At 42.8% G+C, this 16,980-nt stretch overlaps 1 protein-coding gene across 2 annotated transcripts in view; it reads right to left on the reverse strand.

Annotated features, from left to right (window-relative positions):
* Positions 1-677: 677 nt before the first annotated feature.
* Positions 678-16,980, reverse strand: part of LOC135503487 (WD repeat-containing protein 48-like) — a 36,295-nt gene continuing 19,992 nt past the window's right edge. The window contains exons 6-15 of one of the 2 annotated variants that reach the window (XM_064797098.1): positions 16,718-16,906; positions 12,848-13,039; positions 12,081-12,188; positions 11,606-11,705; positions 11,397-11,414; positions 10,727-10,892; positions 9,670-9,784; positions 8,659-8,735; positions 7,839-8,043; positions 678-6,572 (exon numbers count right to left, since the gene is read on the reverse strand). In XM_064797098.1, coding sequence (XP_064653168.1) covers positions 6,471-6,572; positions 7,839-8,043; positions 8,659-8,735; positions 9,670-9,784; positions 10,727-10,892; positions 11,397-11,414; positions 11,606-11,705; positions 12,081-12,188; positions 12,848-13,039; positions 16,718-16,906 — 1,272 coding nt within the window. In that variant the 3' untranslated portion in view covers positions 678-6,470. The remainder of the gene's footprint in view (positions 6,573-7,838; positions 8,044-8,658; positions 8,736-9,669; positions 9,785-10,726; positions 10,893-11,396; positions 11,415-11,605; positions 11,706-12,080; positions 12,189-12,847; positions 13,040-16,717; positions 16,907-16,980) is intronic. The other variant, XM_064797099.1, reaches the window with a different exon arrangement.

Raw genomic sequence — 16,980 nt, forward strand, 5'->3', positions numbered from 1 at the left:
GATTTCAAGCACCATATCTCATTAAAGTCGCCGAGACAAAGCAAAAGATTGTAAAACAAGCATGGACAACTAAAGTTGTTCAACATCTTCGATAATTGCAGCCTATCCTTTAATGTGAAAATTCAACTATCGTGTTTCCCAGATCCGAAGGTGCACATTAAATTGCGACTTTATCGTGTCTTTGAAGAAAGGTGGTTGTTGTTTTCCTAGACCCACGATCGAGGGACTTGGGATTTAGGAATATGAGACAACTCAAAACCTGGATTTGGCGCGTTTTTGCCTGGAGTTCAAGATTTTGATTCTCCAGGATGGTTTGATAAAAAAACTACCCGTTTGTGACAATATGCATTTCCTTGTTCAATCATTAACTTCATTACATCATTTACTCCAAAATTCAAACCTCGGGATAGGTCGATCAATCCCAGACTAACAATCCAAACATTTATTCTATTCTTTACTATCGAGTGGTCATTTTCTCCGAATGACATGACCTTTATTCAAAATCTAAACAACGCAATGTACCATATTGTCAGATTCTCGACCTGCACAGGTTTCTCATCACCTAAGAGGCAGTAATTGTTAACAAACAGGTCACATATAAACAACATCCCGTGCATGTGATAAGAAGTGTAAGACTAAAGCCCCCCCCCCCCCCACCCCCGGCCACCCCCCAGAGATTAATCATTTCTGAAGATTTTTACTTTCATAGCAACACACTTCCTGTGTGCAGAGAGGGCAATAACGGCGTCACATCGGGAAGTTACTAAGATTTGTCAGTACTCTAGAATCCCGTGGGAGAGAACACAGGCACACCAACGGTGGCCAGCGCCAGTTCTGTTGCCAATTTCACCCCATTTTCATATTGGCCACGGCTATTCTTACGACGATTCCTAATGCATTTTACATACAAAGTGCTTGTTATTCTTACGACGATCATTTTCACCTTATTGGGCCTTAATCCTAACCCTGACGCTCACCCTGACCCTTGCACTTACTCCTAGCGCCAACCCTAACCCTAACCCTTCCTTTACACTAGTCTTATCTCCCTAGATCCTCAGTTTAATCTCTGAAATCGCATAAATCCTAAGTTACGACTAGTCGTAAGAATAGCCACTTTGTTTCATATTTCTCCCCGCTTCATTGTATGCACGTGGTAAGATTGAAATGAAACTGATTGTTCATAGCAATGAATATCAATAATTTAACTTGGAGTCTTTCAAATAAATCTATTGTGGTATGTATACCTGTGTATGTTTATATGATGTTATAATAATCGTTACGACAGAAGCCAAATGATCCGACGATCCTGATTGGTCAACTAGAGCTGGTGTAAAATTGTGGGCAGGTCTTGAAATGAATTGGTCAATCGCCGGTCATGTCGCTTGTGCAGAAGTCCTGTTCTCTCCTGCGGGATTCTAGAGTAGTTACTGACAGCTCAAGATGGCACACCATGATACCCTAGCTCTACGGGGAGCAAAAAGCTATACTGGCGACAGCCACGAGAGAGTCACGCAAAATCTGGAAGTAGGTTCTAGTATGTACACACAAGTTTCCGATTTATAGTACCCCCTTGTACACATGCGTATGCATACTTGAGCCCATACCCCCTTCTACATGATAACCCAACTCCTATGTACACACACTAAATGAATAACTCCAACTTCTTTACTTAATCCGTTTTCTCCCCATGCACCTTTGTTCAAAACTCTGTAAACCTCTGTAATTTCTCTGCCATGTACAATGGGCTATCGACATCCAGCAAACTGGCACTGGGTGTCATAAGGGCATGATGGTTTATTCAAGTGATGTAAGAGACTTTTCTCAAATGTAAACAGGCATGATTTAAATCGGGCTAGTAACCAAGGGCTGTGGCTTAATAAATACCATACGATGTAACAGATACCTGCCAGTGTGACATCGTGATGATGTTGTCACACCATTTTCAAGAATTCAAGTCCACGTTATCGCTCGAAAGTAGAAAATGGAGGCCTTTTGAAACTCGGATCATGTCTTTTGTAATGTCCACACTTTTTGTATTCAAATCCCCCACCAAATGTATGATGCCACTGCTACCCGTGGTCTTCGGCATCATGGCCGTCCTGTAAACAGACCAAATATATTGTCTGCAATAAACCTGTTCATTGATGTTTAACTAAGTCATTGAAGATCATTCATAAATAACACAATGGCGACGAGGATGTCGAGAACCTAATCTAGATTCGTGAATAAAGTAAAACAATAGTAGAAAGCTCAAAAACATTTATTTGCAGTGCCCAGAAAAATCATCGCAAAAATGGCTGATGCTGTACCACATGGTTTACCAGCGTATAGTGCATTTGATGTGCATGGAGAGTCATTGTCGGCAGGGCAACAGTGAAAGAAATACGTAGAGAGACTTGAGAATCTGTTTGTTACACTGAACATCGACAAAGCCGAATGTAAGTGTGCGTCACTACATTATGCTGGCCCTGAAGTGTATGACATTTTTAATGCCTTCCCGGCAGAGGAGAAAGGTGCTGCCACTGATTATAAGAAAGGCAAGGAAGCCCTTATGGCCTACGTTGCACCCAAGAAAAAGAGTTTGAGATAAACACATTCCAGTGTGCTAAACAGCAATCTGGGGAAAATGTCTGTGCGTTTCATACCAGGCTACCCAAGCTAGCAGCCACCTGTCGCTTCATCGGAGATCGGTTAAATGAAGAAATCAAGTTACAAATCGTTCCGTCTATCAACCCGTCGGAGAAGAAGAGCTTTACGCGACGCAGACATGATGCTGAAGGGTCTTCTTGACCTAGGCCGTGCATTCGAAATCTCGGAGAAGCAAGCTGTTGGAATGGAACACACTCCCACACCAGCTGCGGAATCTGTAAATTTCGCTAAGAAATCTGACAGTCATTCAAATCGGGGACATGGTCTTGGCAGATCATTTAATCACAAACCCAGGAACCAGCCTCAATCTACTCGGCCGCAATCGTACTCAAAGCAATCCGACGATAAGCCAAAACCAAAATCGCATCAATCTTGCTGGCTTTGTGGTGTTGACTTCCCACACCAGGGGGAGTGCCCGGCAAAAGGGAAAAGCTGTTGTGCTTGTGGCATTCAAAATCTCTTTGCCAAAGTTTGTCGATCAGATTAGTCGGGTAAATTCAATAGAAAAGACATCAGTGAATAACATTGAGGGTAATAATACGGAAGGTTTCTCCTCATTGGACGATGAATACTTGTTTAGCCTCAAAGGAAAGTTATCATACCGCTGATGAAATAAGAACTGGTTCTAATCGCTATTTCTCAAGTGTCAGATGATCCAGAGGTCAATCGCATGGTTTGTGAATACGCTGACATCTTTATAGGTCTCCGTAAACTCAATGACCTTCAAGTAGAGTTACACATGGGTAAGAACGTGACACCAGTAGCTCAGCCACATCGACGAATTCTGTTTCATACTCGAAAACCATTGGAAGAGGAAAACGTGAAGCTTGATGGCCTTGATATCCTTGAAGATGTGGACGGTCCCACTCCATGGGTATCTCCAGCAGTGGTGGTTCCCAAAAAGGACAGAGTAATACTCTGTGTCGATATGCGCTGTGCAAACCAAGCTGTTCAATGAGAGGGACACATTGCCCCGACAATCGATGATGTCGTTCATGACTTGAATGGTTCCAAGTTCTTCACAAAGCTAGATCTGAATCGGGGATATCACCAGATTCCCTTAGCCCATTTATCGCGATACATTACAGCGATATTTCATTGAAAGACACCAACAACACAGATTTTCCAACTTTATTAAATAACTTTTTCATTTCGCTGGGCAAGCCAGCTCGGCCTGCCTGATTCTCAGCAAAATGACCTGGGGACATTGCGCTCACCTGGGAATCATTAAGTGGCAGATAAAATGAGACATGGAGGTTAAATTGACTTTTTATACGGACAAAATGTGACACTTTTAAGAGTTTGACCTCTGTGAACTTGATTACTAGGTCAAAATAAGGTTGCAATTGACCTAAATTGGGTCAACTTGTACAGATGCCAATAGGTGTCTACACATAAAATTTGAAGAATCTGTGACAAATGGGAGTGAAATTTTAGAGTTTGACCTTTCTGACCTTGAAATCTAGGTCAAGGTCAAAATGTTATACAGACCTTCTGTTGAAAGCTCGCTCTTCAAAAAGTTTTAAAATTCGCGCACCTGGATATCCCGACTGCAGCGCCGACGATAGGCATATCATTGTAACTACATCACAGACTGTAACAGTGCACGCTATTGGTCAATGTCGGGGGTCACTCGGAAGGCCAACCAATGGAATCGCTCCTAGCATGGGAACCCGCGATTCTCATTATTATCAATCATGCATGTCATGGCCGCCGGGCAGAAGTCGCAAACAGCGATTTTCAAAAAGGCCCTGATTCTTAGTACTAGGCCTACAGTCTTGCGATAATTGCTCGCCTAGGCTATGAAAATAAAGGTTAGGTGCGTAAATATTTGCTAGGTATTTTTCAACAGAAGGTCTGGTTATAAGCACTATGTTAAGCTTGATCATCAATCAATGATGTACATTTGAAGATAACGCAGTGAAGGTGTCTTGATATACATGACTGACATTGAGTTTTATGACCTTGGCTACTTAAACCTGGAAAGTAGGTCACACTGACCCGATGGCCACCTTTGCCGAGATTTTAGAGTTTGACCTCTGTGACCTTCAAAAGTAGGTCAAATCAAAATCCCGGGTATTATGTCATGAACTCTCATCAGAAGTATTGACAGTAAACATTTCATGGTTCTTGCTATCAACCTTAGTGAGATATTGACAAAATAAGGTTTTCAAAGATGGCCGCCTGGAGCCCAGAAAGTCAAATGGCAATGATTTTTTGTGTGTCAAGTCATGGTGTCATAAGACATCCACACACAAAGTTTAAATTTTCTAGACTCAACAGTGAGCAAACATGCCTCCATTGTTGACGGACAGACCAACGGACAAGACGTGACGACATGAGCTCACCCAGGGGAGCTAAAAGCGAATACTCTATGATTGGCCAGTGGCCTTCAGAAATGCTGAAAATCTCACATCAAACACAGGTGAGAACAAGTGCAAGTGTGTGCCTTACACAAACAATTCTCACATCCATTTTCAGCTCCAAAATGGCATCTGGTATGCTGTGTAACAAATTCAAATTTAACAAAGTACAAGAATTTCTTGAAAATCGGCTTTTACCCATATCGTCAAAGTGGTCTTGCATCCACTTTACTCTAGTCGTATAAAGGTTGAGTCATATCAGATCTTATCTTGTAGTATTTAAAAGCAAATGGCAGAAAAAAATTTCATGGCAGAACTTCACAGAAAATTATTGATCTTTTTTTGAGCCATTCTACCACTATCATTATCATTCCATCACAACTGAATGTAGGGAAGACCAGGGCTAGTTTGCCCTCGGGGCACTTTCGCCATTTGCGTTTTTTATGCCAGCATTTGGATACATTGCCTAAAATCCCCAAGAGTGCTTGTGGGCCACATTCGCCCCTTCCCAGCTGAGCAAGTTCGCGTGGCCTTTTGATTAAAAAAAAAAGATAAATAAATTTACTCCAGCTTTTTCATTAAGTGTTTGTGTTTTCTGAAACAATAAATTACGTCCCTCATTGCTTTGAATGGTCGATTTGCACCTTTTCCCACTTAATTGGTCCGTTTTCTTATTCCATGCCGACCCCAACCCAAACTAGAGGCTAATGGCTTAAGGGTAAACTAACCCCGTTTGGGGGGGGTGGCGAACTTACCCCGATGCGGGGCATGTTCGCCTGCTTCGACAAAAAAATTTTGACATTCAATTAGTCAGACAAATCAAGGTACAAGGATCCAGAAGTGTGTTCTATTTATAGCCAAGACCCATTAGTATCACACAGAGGCCATTTGGTTTCATTCATTTCAATATTGTGTGAAATATGACCATTATTCTGAAAAGTAGGCGAGCTAGCCCCGGTCTCCCCTAATACATCGAATTTTAGCTAGAAATCTGAAAGGACAGGGCAGATGGGTTCAGTCACAGTCAAAAAACAACTGGGTACAGCACCTCGCCTTTAAATGAAAATGCCACTGCCACGGATAAAAAAAGACAGGGCAGTTTGAGAAAATAAAGAAAAGATGGAATGCCACGCCCTGCTAAAACTCCGGCTGAAACACCAAGACACTTCCTTGCACAGGAAGTATGCCACACCAGATAACGAGTAGGTGCAGAGTGAAACCATCGACTTGACGCTGTGCAATTGCAGCACAATACATATTGTACTCCACCTATTGAGAAACTTAAAATGTAATCGGTGAAGCTGAGAAGTCGGTGTCAGTTGTCAGAAAGCTTTTTGAACAGTTGCACAATATCTAACTTCCGGACCGTAAAAGCAGGTCAAAGGTCGGACACGCTCGTGGTCTTCCTTTACAGTACCCGCTGTGACGTTTCATCATCGACAGTCATCCTGGGTTATCTCATTTGCCAATGTTTATCGGTCGATAATGCAACGTTAGGTCGCCTCCTTGTTTCCATATGAAATGTTTGACTGTGCGTAAGTCCATTGTTGGGTCGAGAACCTGCAGAAGAAGAGAAGTCAATTATAAGAATAACTAGAAATTTGAAATTTGCTTGTCAGCAAATTTGATAGCCCCCACGGGCCCACACAGTACACGTATGGAGGAGTGAAGTCCTTTCCGTTTCGCGGATGATCTATTTCCGGACAAACACTCTCGCGCTTTCTCAAAAAATACACGCTCAATAACATTTAAACAGCACCCTAACCTTTTCAGATGGGCAGGATAGATCATCGATAAGCATTTTAGGCTATTCCTTTATTTTATTCCTACATTCAACCGTCGTTCTTTGCTCAAAATACTCGACAGCTCGCCACTTCGGCAAAGAGATACCGCCGCCGTGATGCATGAGGATATGACGTCACCATTACGGGGCGGATCTTATGCTAATATACGTGTGATTGACAGAATCGTGCCGGAGATTTGAAAGCAAATCAGAAAATCGGCACAAAAAAAACGCTTCAAAGTCATCAAAATTATCCAAATTTCGAAAAAATCTTTGCCAGATGCACTAGATCGAGTTTAGTTTGATGGGACAGGGGTGACAGTTTTGCTGGACAACCTCCATAATATAACCTGGGAAGAATGAAGAAGCCTGGTACCTTCTCCTAGTAATCTCAATATAGACCCCACATTTGTTGTATGTGGGGTCTATAATAACAAGTGACAATGTAACCCTCTGCAAACCAATATTTTGCAAAATTCAAGGACCTGGTCTGGATAGGGTTAGGCAGAGGATGCTTGTGGTCGCCTGCTGCGTTGTGGACTGACTTCTCTATTTAGACTAGAGTCGAAGATATACAAGCTTCAACCTCCAAATTTTCCATCCCAGTGTTGTCTGCTCGAAGTGCTATTTGAAATCGCCTTGGCCCAGAGCAGTTGATAAAACGTTTGCAGGTAGGTGCAATGTACATTGCACCAAGAAATGACAAAATAAGTCATCCCATACTCCATATCGGATAGGTTTTCTTAGGCAGAGATTTATCCCATACGAGATACAGAACAAGTAGGGAGAGGGTTAAAGTTAGGCTATTTTGAAAGAGCTTTTCCATCAACAGAATTCCACTTCAGTCCCTCATCCTCATCAAAGAGATGTTTTTGCACTTGACCCTGTGTCTATTTTTATTAAAATCTTGTTAAGTTGTGATATAAAACTGCCTCCGTACCTGATCATTGCACAATAATTCCACCTTTTCTTCAGCTATTGATGCGATATCTTCTATTTTTATTAAAATCTTGTTAAGTTGTGATATAAAACTGCCTCCGTACCTGATCATTGCACAATAATTCCACCTTTTCTTCAGCTATTGATGCGATATCTTCTTCTTTCTCAGTCTCTGACTTCTCCTGACTATTTGAGTTGTTGCCGCCAGCAGTCTGTGACCCTGCATCCGACCCCTGACCCATTACCTTCTCGTAGACGTGCTCTATCACTTTACGTACTTGGAGAACGTCGTTGGCAGAGAGACGGTCCCTGTTGGAAAGAAAACAAATCAATATCAATGATGTAAACAAACATCATGACAAGTCCTCAAACTTGGGTACAGCCAGGCACCAAGATTGATGTCAACGTATCGTTGACGATCTTTAGTTGCTGATCTACAGTTGACATCATGCATGTCCTGATGATATTTGTTGTCCAGAGTTCTCCACAAGTCTATTGTCAGGGCGGCCCGACCCTACCTTGGCAGCTTACCACCCTACCTCGGAAGCAGCGTCCCTGCCTAGCTGTAGAATTTTGTAAGGGATTTCTAAGGGGCCACCCTACCTTAAATTACTGGCCACCCTCCCCTGTGTTTCACACTGGCAAATCTCCTTCAATATCAAGGGTACCCCCTTCCTTGAGAAAATCCTCTGGAGAACCCTGTGGTCATCAGCAACTACATGAAATTCATTATTTGAGGAAACGAAACACATCATCATTTCTGTTTTCATTGTGAAAATGTTCCAACTTTCTTGGCTCCTCAAAAACTGTGTAGTGTAGAAAGAACTGTTGGACGCTTGGAGTCCTCAAGGATATACATGTACAGAACCTATCCAGGACAGAGGACATGCTGGGAAAGAAAATACTAGATATTATTTGACTTACTTCTTTAAAGATTTAATTCCTGAGCTAGAGTGCGGTTGCAGAAAGAATGGTATCTTGTTAAATTTCGGAATATTTTTCTGCAACGAGAAGAAAATCATTGCGTTAGGCATAGATCATCACAAAAATCTAATTGCAATTTATCAAATGTAAGAGAGATTCCCAAGGGTATTTCTGCAGCAAGTTTTATTGAACATTGATATGTTTTTGAGGCCGAGGGATGAAAATGAAGCCCCAGGTGGAAGATTCACCTATGGATGTTGGCCCCAGCATTCTACCCCAATGGACTTACAGCAGAAGTTTAGGAGCTTAGTAGAAAATAATGCCCCAGCTGCAAGAGTCACCTATGGATGTTCACCCCGTATTTTTCTCCAATTGACTTAGAGCAGAACTTTAGGAGCTCAGCAGAAAATGAAGCCCCAGGTGCGTAATTCACCTGATGTTGACCCCATCATTCTACTCTAATGGACATACATTGTACAGCAGAAGTTTAGGAGCTCAGCAGAAAATGAGGCCCCAGGTTTGAGAATCACCTATGGATGTTGACCCCAGCATTCTACTCCAATGGACTTACATTGTACAGCAGAAGTTTAGGAGCTCAGTAGAAAATGAAGCCCTTAGGTTCGAGGTTCACCTACGGATGTTGACCCCAGCATTCTACTCCAATGGACTTACATTGTATAGCAGAAGTTTAGGAGCTCAGTAGAAAATGAAGCTCCAGGTGCACGATTCACCTATGGATGTTGACCCCAGCATTCTACTCCAATGGACTTACATTGTACAACAGAAGTTTAGGAGCTCAGCAGAAAATGAAGCCCCAGGTTCGAGATTCACCTATGGATGTTGACCCCAGTATTCTACTCCCAATGGACTTACATTGTACAGCAGAAGTTTAGGAGCTCAGTATAATAGGAATTTATTTCAAAATAAGACTCCAGACCTAGAAACAGATGACAAGGATGAGAAGCTTCATGTAAAACCACACAACTTGTGGATGGTTTTGTGTTTACTTACATCAACAGTAATATCTACAACCCAGGATGGCACAGTTTCATTTAATAACATTTGTTCTTGATCTCCACCAGCATCTCTGCATAGCAGTCGGAATAACGTACGTCCTCCTAATTCACTGAAATAAACGGTTATGATTTTGAGTTACATGTACGAGTCTTATTAAAAGAACTGATTATCAACCATAATCATGCTTGGATACTTGGGATAGGTTGGCAGTGTTTCCTGCATGGGTGGGGGGAGGGAGCAGGAAATAAATTCTGTGGCACCACGCAAGAACCAGATAATCATTTCCATTTTTCGAAGATCGTTATAGATTTAAGATGAAAACTGCAGAGTGCGACAAATTTTACCTCATAGAAATATGTCATTTCCCAATTTTTTGGAAATAAAATTTAATTTTGGAAAAATCAAAACTCATCTTATTTTTTCTCAATATGAACATTTTGTGGGTTGTTTAGTTCTTCCATGGTGCCACAGAATTGTCCCTACTCAATAGACCAAAAGATGGAAATTTAGTGATTTCTACAAGGAAATTTATCTCAATTATCAACCGCGATTTTAACACGTAGTGAATCAATTATAGCACTTGCAGATTTCTGACATACAGGACGATGATGGAAAATCGACAAATTTTTACGGTGAAAGAAATGTACGAGCATAAATGCACTAATGAATGGATATAAGCTCACTTTGGTTATAAGCTTAGTGCGTTTGGCCTCGATGGGTTCAATCTTCATTGAAAGCCTTTGACCATGGTGATAACTGTGAATAGATGAGGCAAGCTCCAGTTGATAAGACGGTATCAATGATTACATGTAATTTCGTTCATGCTCGTAAATCGAGACAATTCATCATTTGTGACCCGTCACAGCAAAACCAGGCGCATGTCGCACAAAAGATGAGCCTAAATGACACCAGGAGATAATGGAAGAAATTGAAGTGCTCATATTTCACAAAAGGCAGACAATAGAGAAATGAACAAACAGTCCGTCTCAACCTGCCAAGCTCAGAGCGACATGCGCCTGGTTTTGCTGTGACGGGTCACATTTGCCCTTACCTAAATATGACAGGGGTATGACCAGGAACACTAAAATACGGGTTACCACCACGCTTCTCTCCCTCAGTAATCGCACCGTTCACTTCACCGTTCTCGGACACATCATACGTGTGAGTTCTAGGCCAGTGTTCTAGTAATGCTTGCAGTAATAAACCACCAAAATTTACTGAAATTTAATGATTTTTCTTATTATTCTTATTTGTGGAAGCAGAAATCACACAACAACTCTACGAAATCTCACAACAACTCTACGATGTGTATGCTTCGACATGAGGTCAGAAACCTGGTATCTACACTCAATTTAATTTTGAAACAAGTTTACCGCAAAGAGGTTGCAGTATCCATCACTTCCTACAGTGTGAGACCAACCATGAGGTAATGTAGGTTTCCAGAAAACTATAATATTTGGATGTACTGTTTTGTGTGTATTTTTCTATCGCCTCCTGGTAGCCAAACCAAGAATGATATAGGGCTGCAATTCAGCCAATGAGTTAGCCTTACCTAGGGGTACATATGTGTGAAGTTAAGGATCTACAGCTGAAGCGATTACAAAACAGACCATTATTAGGCCTATCTCAATGTCTGACGGGATGCCAACTCTCTGACCTTGAAAAGCAGGTCAAGCCTAACCCCATGCGACACAGGATGTCCCCTCACAAGAGGTACTTACCATAAGAATTGAACCGAGCTGAAAGGAATATCACACGACTAATCACACTTTTTATGATTTTCGATAACGCCCCCTAGAGCGGGTGTACAAGAAGCCATTTGCTTACATTATGGCAGCTACTCCCAATTACTCATAACCTCCTCTCACTGGCTGTTGATAACTGAAAATATACGCCATCCCTGAAGAGAACTTGCTGCTGTCTTACTCACATTTTGGATCTAAACCATCGTTACTCTGGCCCATGCCAACCTCCTTCGCTGATACCCACGCAGCAAAACAGTCTGTTTCTTCTAAATGTACAGTTAACATCTGAAACATGTAACATGACTTGTCAACATGGTTATGATTGAGAGCATTTTGCACAAAATGAGAAGCAAACACTTCACATCTTGCCCAGAAACTGGGATATTTTGACCTGGGGATGGCTGGATGGGCCACATTTTATATTTCTTGACCACACAGACAGGTTTAATTTCTTTGATGACAGTGACGTGTTTTGATGAAAAAGACCGGCAATATCTACTCGGAGTGAATCACGAAGAATTCAATGCCACAAATAGGGCCGGTATGCACAAAAAAATGGGTGAACCCAACATATTTGACAGAATGGGTCAAAGTGTCTATTCCCTATTCAATCCTACAGCCAATCAGATACTGACCAGAGAGAATAAAACAACTACTTACTCCTGTTTTTAAATCTACAGAGAACCAGTTAGGAATATAGACCACTTTCAATTTCTTCTTAATTTCACTCTCAAAGTCCACCTGACCAAGATCTTCAGCTTTTCTGGCCTGAAAAGGAAGGAGCACGGTGTACAAGACAAGCAACTCTAAGATAGTATTTCTCAAGCTGGGAGAAAATGTTCAAACGCTTCTATAAGACCATGACATGTCTGTGAGCAAATCTCAACACATCTTGACTGGCTGCCAACTATTAAAATAGCCCAACAATGTAATGAATTGTTAAGTCACATGAAGTGAATAAGCAATTTGATTGATGGACCAGAAATTGATTGTGCTGACATCACAACTTGGCATCATCCTGAGGCAAACATCACCCAGCAACTCTACCAAAGACAAGGCAATATCGCCCTGCAACTCTACCAAAGACAAGGCAATATCGCCCTGCAACTCTACCAAAGACAAGGCAATATCACCCAACAACTTTACCAAAGACAAGGCAATATCACCCTGCAACTGACTGAGGAAGCTTCAACTTCTTCACGGCAAAAGATGAATAGCATCATTTTCAAAATATTACAATGAAACACAATGACCACAACAACGAGTTAGGTATCATCCACTTTGCATCGGGGTGCACGCTAGTGTTACAGGTGATATGCACAATACTTTACAGGGTCACCATCCAAAAACGTTTAAGGTCGCAGCCCTGCCAAGAGGGATTGATTGAATCGGTACCGTCATACTGAAGGTGCCCCATTTCAACCTACCGTGAGGACGTCATACAGCGCCACCACATTGTCCGTATCCTTCGTCAAAACGTATCGCTTGTCATTTAACACATGATACTGTCTGATACTTGCACCGCCGCGGATGGTGAAATCGGGTGTTGCACTGGTGGGAATCGGGTCGTGGTCATTGTCGTAGTCGCCAGACATACGCATAGGTTTTGATTTGATTGGCTGAAGTAGAACGGAACATGGCATGTAGTTTGCAAGATAGATGAGTCGGCTATTCACCTCCGATGTTTATCCAGGCCCATTTATCTAAATAAATGTTTTTCATGCAGGAGGCAACCCCATAGGTTATGATACCTTCACTTCCCCTATAGGTTGTGCTGATATCTTCACTATATACGCTTGGATGATATCTCCCGCTAACCTTGCATGATATCTCCGACTACACTTGCATGATCTCCCGCTACCCTTGCATGATATCTCCCACTACACTTGCATGATATCTCCGACTACACTTGCATGATCTCCCGCTACACTTGCTTGATATCTCCCACTACACTTGCATGATATCTCCCACTACACTTGCATGATATCTCCCACTACACTTGCATGACATCTCCCACTACACTTGCATGACATCTCCCACTACACTTGCATGATATCTCCCACTACACTTGCATGATATCTCCCACTACCCTTGCATGATATCTCCCACTACACTTGCATGACATCTCCCACTACCCTTGCATGATATCTCCCGCTACACTTGCATGATATCTCCCGCTACCCTTGCATGATATCTCACGCTACCCTTGCATGATATCTCCCGCTACACTTGCATGATATCTCCCGCTACACTTGCATGATATCTCCCGCTACCCTTGCATGACATCTCCCACTACCCTTGCATGATATCTCCCACTACACTTGCATGATATCTCCCGCTAAACTTGCATGATATCTCCACTACACTTGCATGATATCTCCCACTACATTTGCATGATATCTCCCACTACCCTTGCATGATATCGCCCACTACACTTGCATGATATCTCCCGCTACACTTGCATGATATCTCCCGCTACCCTTACATGATATCTCCCGCTACACTTGCATGATATCTCCACTACACTTGCATGATATCTCCCACTACCCTTGCATGATATCTCCCACTACCCTTGCACGATATCTCCCGCTACCCTTGCACGATATCTCCCGCTACCCTTGCACGATATCTCCCGCTACCCTTGCATGATATCTCCCACTACCCTTGCATGATATCTCCCGCTACCCTTGCATGATATCTCCCGCTACACTTGCATGATATCTCCCGCTACACTTGCATGATATCTCCCGCTACCCTTGCGTGATATCTCCCACTACACTTGCATGATATCTCCCACTACCCTTGCATGATATCTCCCGCTACCCTTGCATGATATCTCCCGCTACCCTTGCATGATATCTCCCGCTACACTTGCATGATATCTCCACTACACTTGCATGATATCTCCCACTACCCTTGCATGATATCTCCCGCTACACTTGCATGATATCTCCACTACCCTTGCATGATATCTCCGACTACACTTGCATGATATCTCCCACGACACTTGCATGACATCTCCCACTACACTTGCATGATTTCTCCCACTACACTTGCATGATATCTCCCACTACCCTTGCATGATATCTCCCGCTACACTTGCATGATATCTCCCGCTACCCTTGCATGATATCTCCCGCTACACTTGCATGATATCTCCCACTACCCTTGCATGATATCTCCCGCTACACTTGCATGATATCTCCCGCTACCCTTGCATGATATCTCCCGCTACACTTGCATGATATCTCCCACTACCCTTGCATGATATCTCCCGCTACCCTTGCATGATATCTCCCGCTACCCTTGCATGATATCTCCCGCTACACTTGCATGATATCTCCACTACACTTGCATGATATCTCCCACTACCCTTGCATGATATCTCCCGCTACACTTGCATGATATCTCCACTACCCTTGCATGATATCTCCGACTACACTTGCATGATATCTCCCACGACACTTGCATGACATCTCCCACTACACTTGCATGATATCTCCCACTACACTTGCATGATATCTCCCACTACCCTTGCATGATATCTCCCGCTACACTTGCATGATATCTCCCGCTACCCTTGCATGATATCTCCCACTACCCTTGCATGATATCTCTCGCTACACTTGCATGATATCTCCCGCTACCCTTGCATGATATCTCCCGCTACCCTTGCATGATATCTCCCGCTACACTTGCATGATATCTCCCGCTACACTTGCATGATATCTCCCGCTACCCTTGCATGATATCTCCCGCTACCCTTGCATGATATCTCCCGCTACACTTGCATGATATCTCCCGCTACACTTGCATGATATCTCCACTACACTTGCATGATATCTCCCACTACCCTTGCATGATATCTCCCGCTACACTTGCATGATATCTCCACTACCCTTGCATGATATCTCCGACTACACTTGCATGATATCTCCCACGACACTTGCATGACATCTCCCACTACACTTGCATGATATCTCCCACTACACTTGCATGATATCTCCCACTACACTTGCATGATATCTCCCACTACACTTGCATGATATCTCCGACTACACTTGCATGATCTCCCGCTACACTTGCTTGATATCTCCCACTACACTTGCATGATATCTCCCACTACACTTGCATGATATCTCCCACTACACTTGCATGACATCTCCCACTACACTTGCATGACATCTCCCACTACACTTGCATGATATCTCCCACTACACTTGCATGATATCTCCCACTACCCTTGCATGATATCTCCCACTACACTTGCATGACATCTCCCACTACCCTTGCATGATATCTCCCGCTACACTTGCATGATATCTCCCGCTACCCTTGCATGATATCTCCCGCTACCCTTGCTAATATCTCCCGCTACACTTGCATGATATCTCCCGCTACACTTGCATGATATCTCCCGCTACCCTTGCATGACATCTCCCACTACCCTTGCATGATATCTCCCACTACACTTGCATGATATCTCCCGCTAAACTTGCATGATATCTCCACTACACTTGCATGATATCTCCCACTACATTTGCATGATATCTCCCACTACCCTTGCATGATATCGCCCACTACACTTGCATGATATCTCCCGCTACACTTGCATGATATCTCCACTACACTTGCATGATATCGCCCACTACACTTGCATGATATCTCCACTACACTTGCATGATATCGCCCACTACGCTTGCATGATATCTCCACTACACTTGCATGATATCTCCCACTAAACTTGCATGATATCTCCACTACACTTGCATGATATCTCCCACTACACTTGCATGATATCTCCGACTACACTTGCATGATATCTCCCACTACACTTGCATGATATCTCCCACTACACTTGCATGATATCTCCCACTACACTTGCATGATATCTCCCACTACACTTGCATGATATCTCCCACTACACTTGCATGATATCTCCCACTACACTTGCATGATATCCCCCACTACACTTGCATGATATCTCCACTACGCTTGCATGATATCTCCCACTACACTTGTGTGTAGACTTCTCGAATACTGTAAAAACTTTGGTAAGCTAGTCAATCTGAAAGCTATCAAAAACTTTTTTTTAAACATTCTGTGTCATTGACTGACGTGCTGACTTGGAGTTTGAAGTCAGACAGATATTATGCTCACTTGGAGTTTGCAGTCAGACAGATTAAGGGGCGAGAGACTCCTGCTCTTTGTCGGTTTTGTATATTTTTCCAACGATCTTCATGAAAGTGATGCACTACGAGGAAATGAACCTCTCATGGTCAATCATGAACACTTACCCAGTTTTTGATCGACGAATCTGTGGTTGCCACCCACAATGACGGCTGCTCTCCTTGCACCAACTCCAGTTTTAATACAGGGGCTCGTTCCTCACAGATCAGTGACCGACTTTCTGTGTTGCGTATATCAGTCGCCCACACCCGTCGGTCACGACCACCGGAATACACAGTGGTAAAATTTTCATTTGCCTGAAAAGATAAGAAGGAAATCCCATTTTAGATGGACGCTTTACATGAAAACATGTACATCAGGTGGCTAAAAA

The sequence above is a fragment of the Lineus longissimus genome, chromosome 19, assembly GCF_910592395.1.
Source record: "Lineus longissimus chromosome 19, tnLinLong1.2, whole genome shotgun sequence".
NCBI lineage: Eukaryota > Metazoa > Nemertea > Pilidiophora > Heteronemertea > Lineidae > Lineus > Lineus longissimus.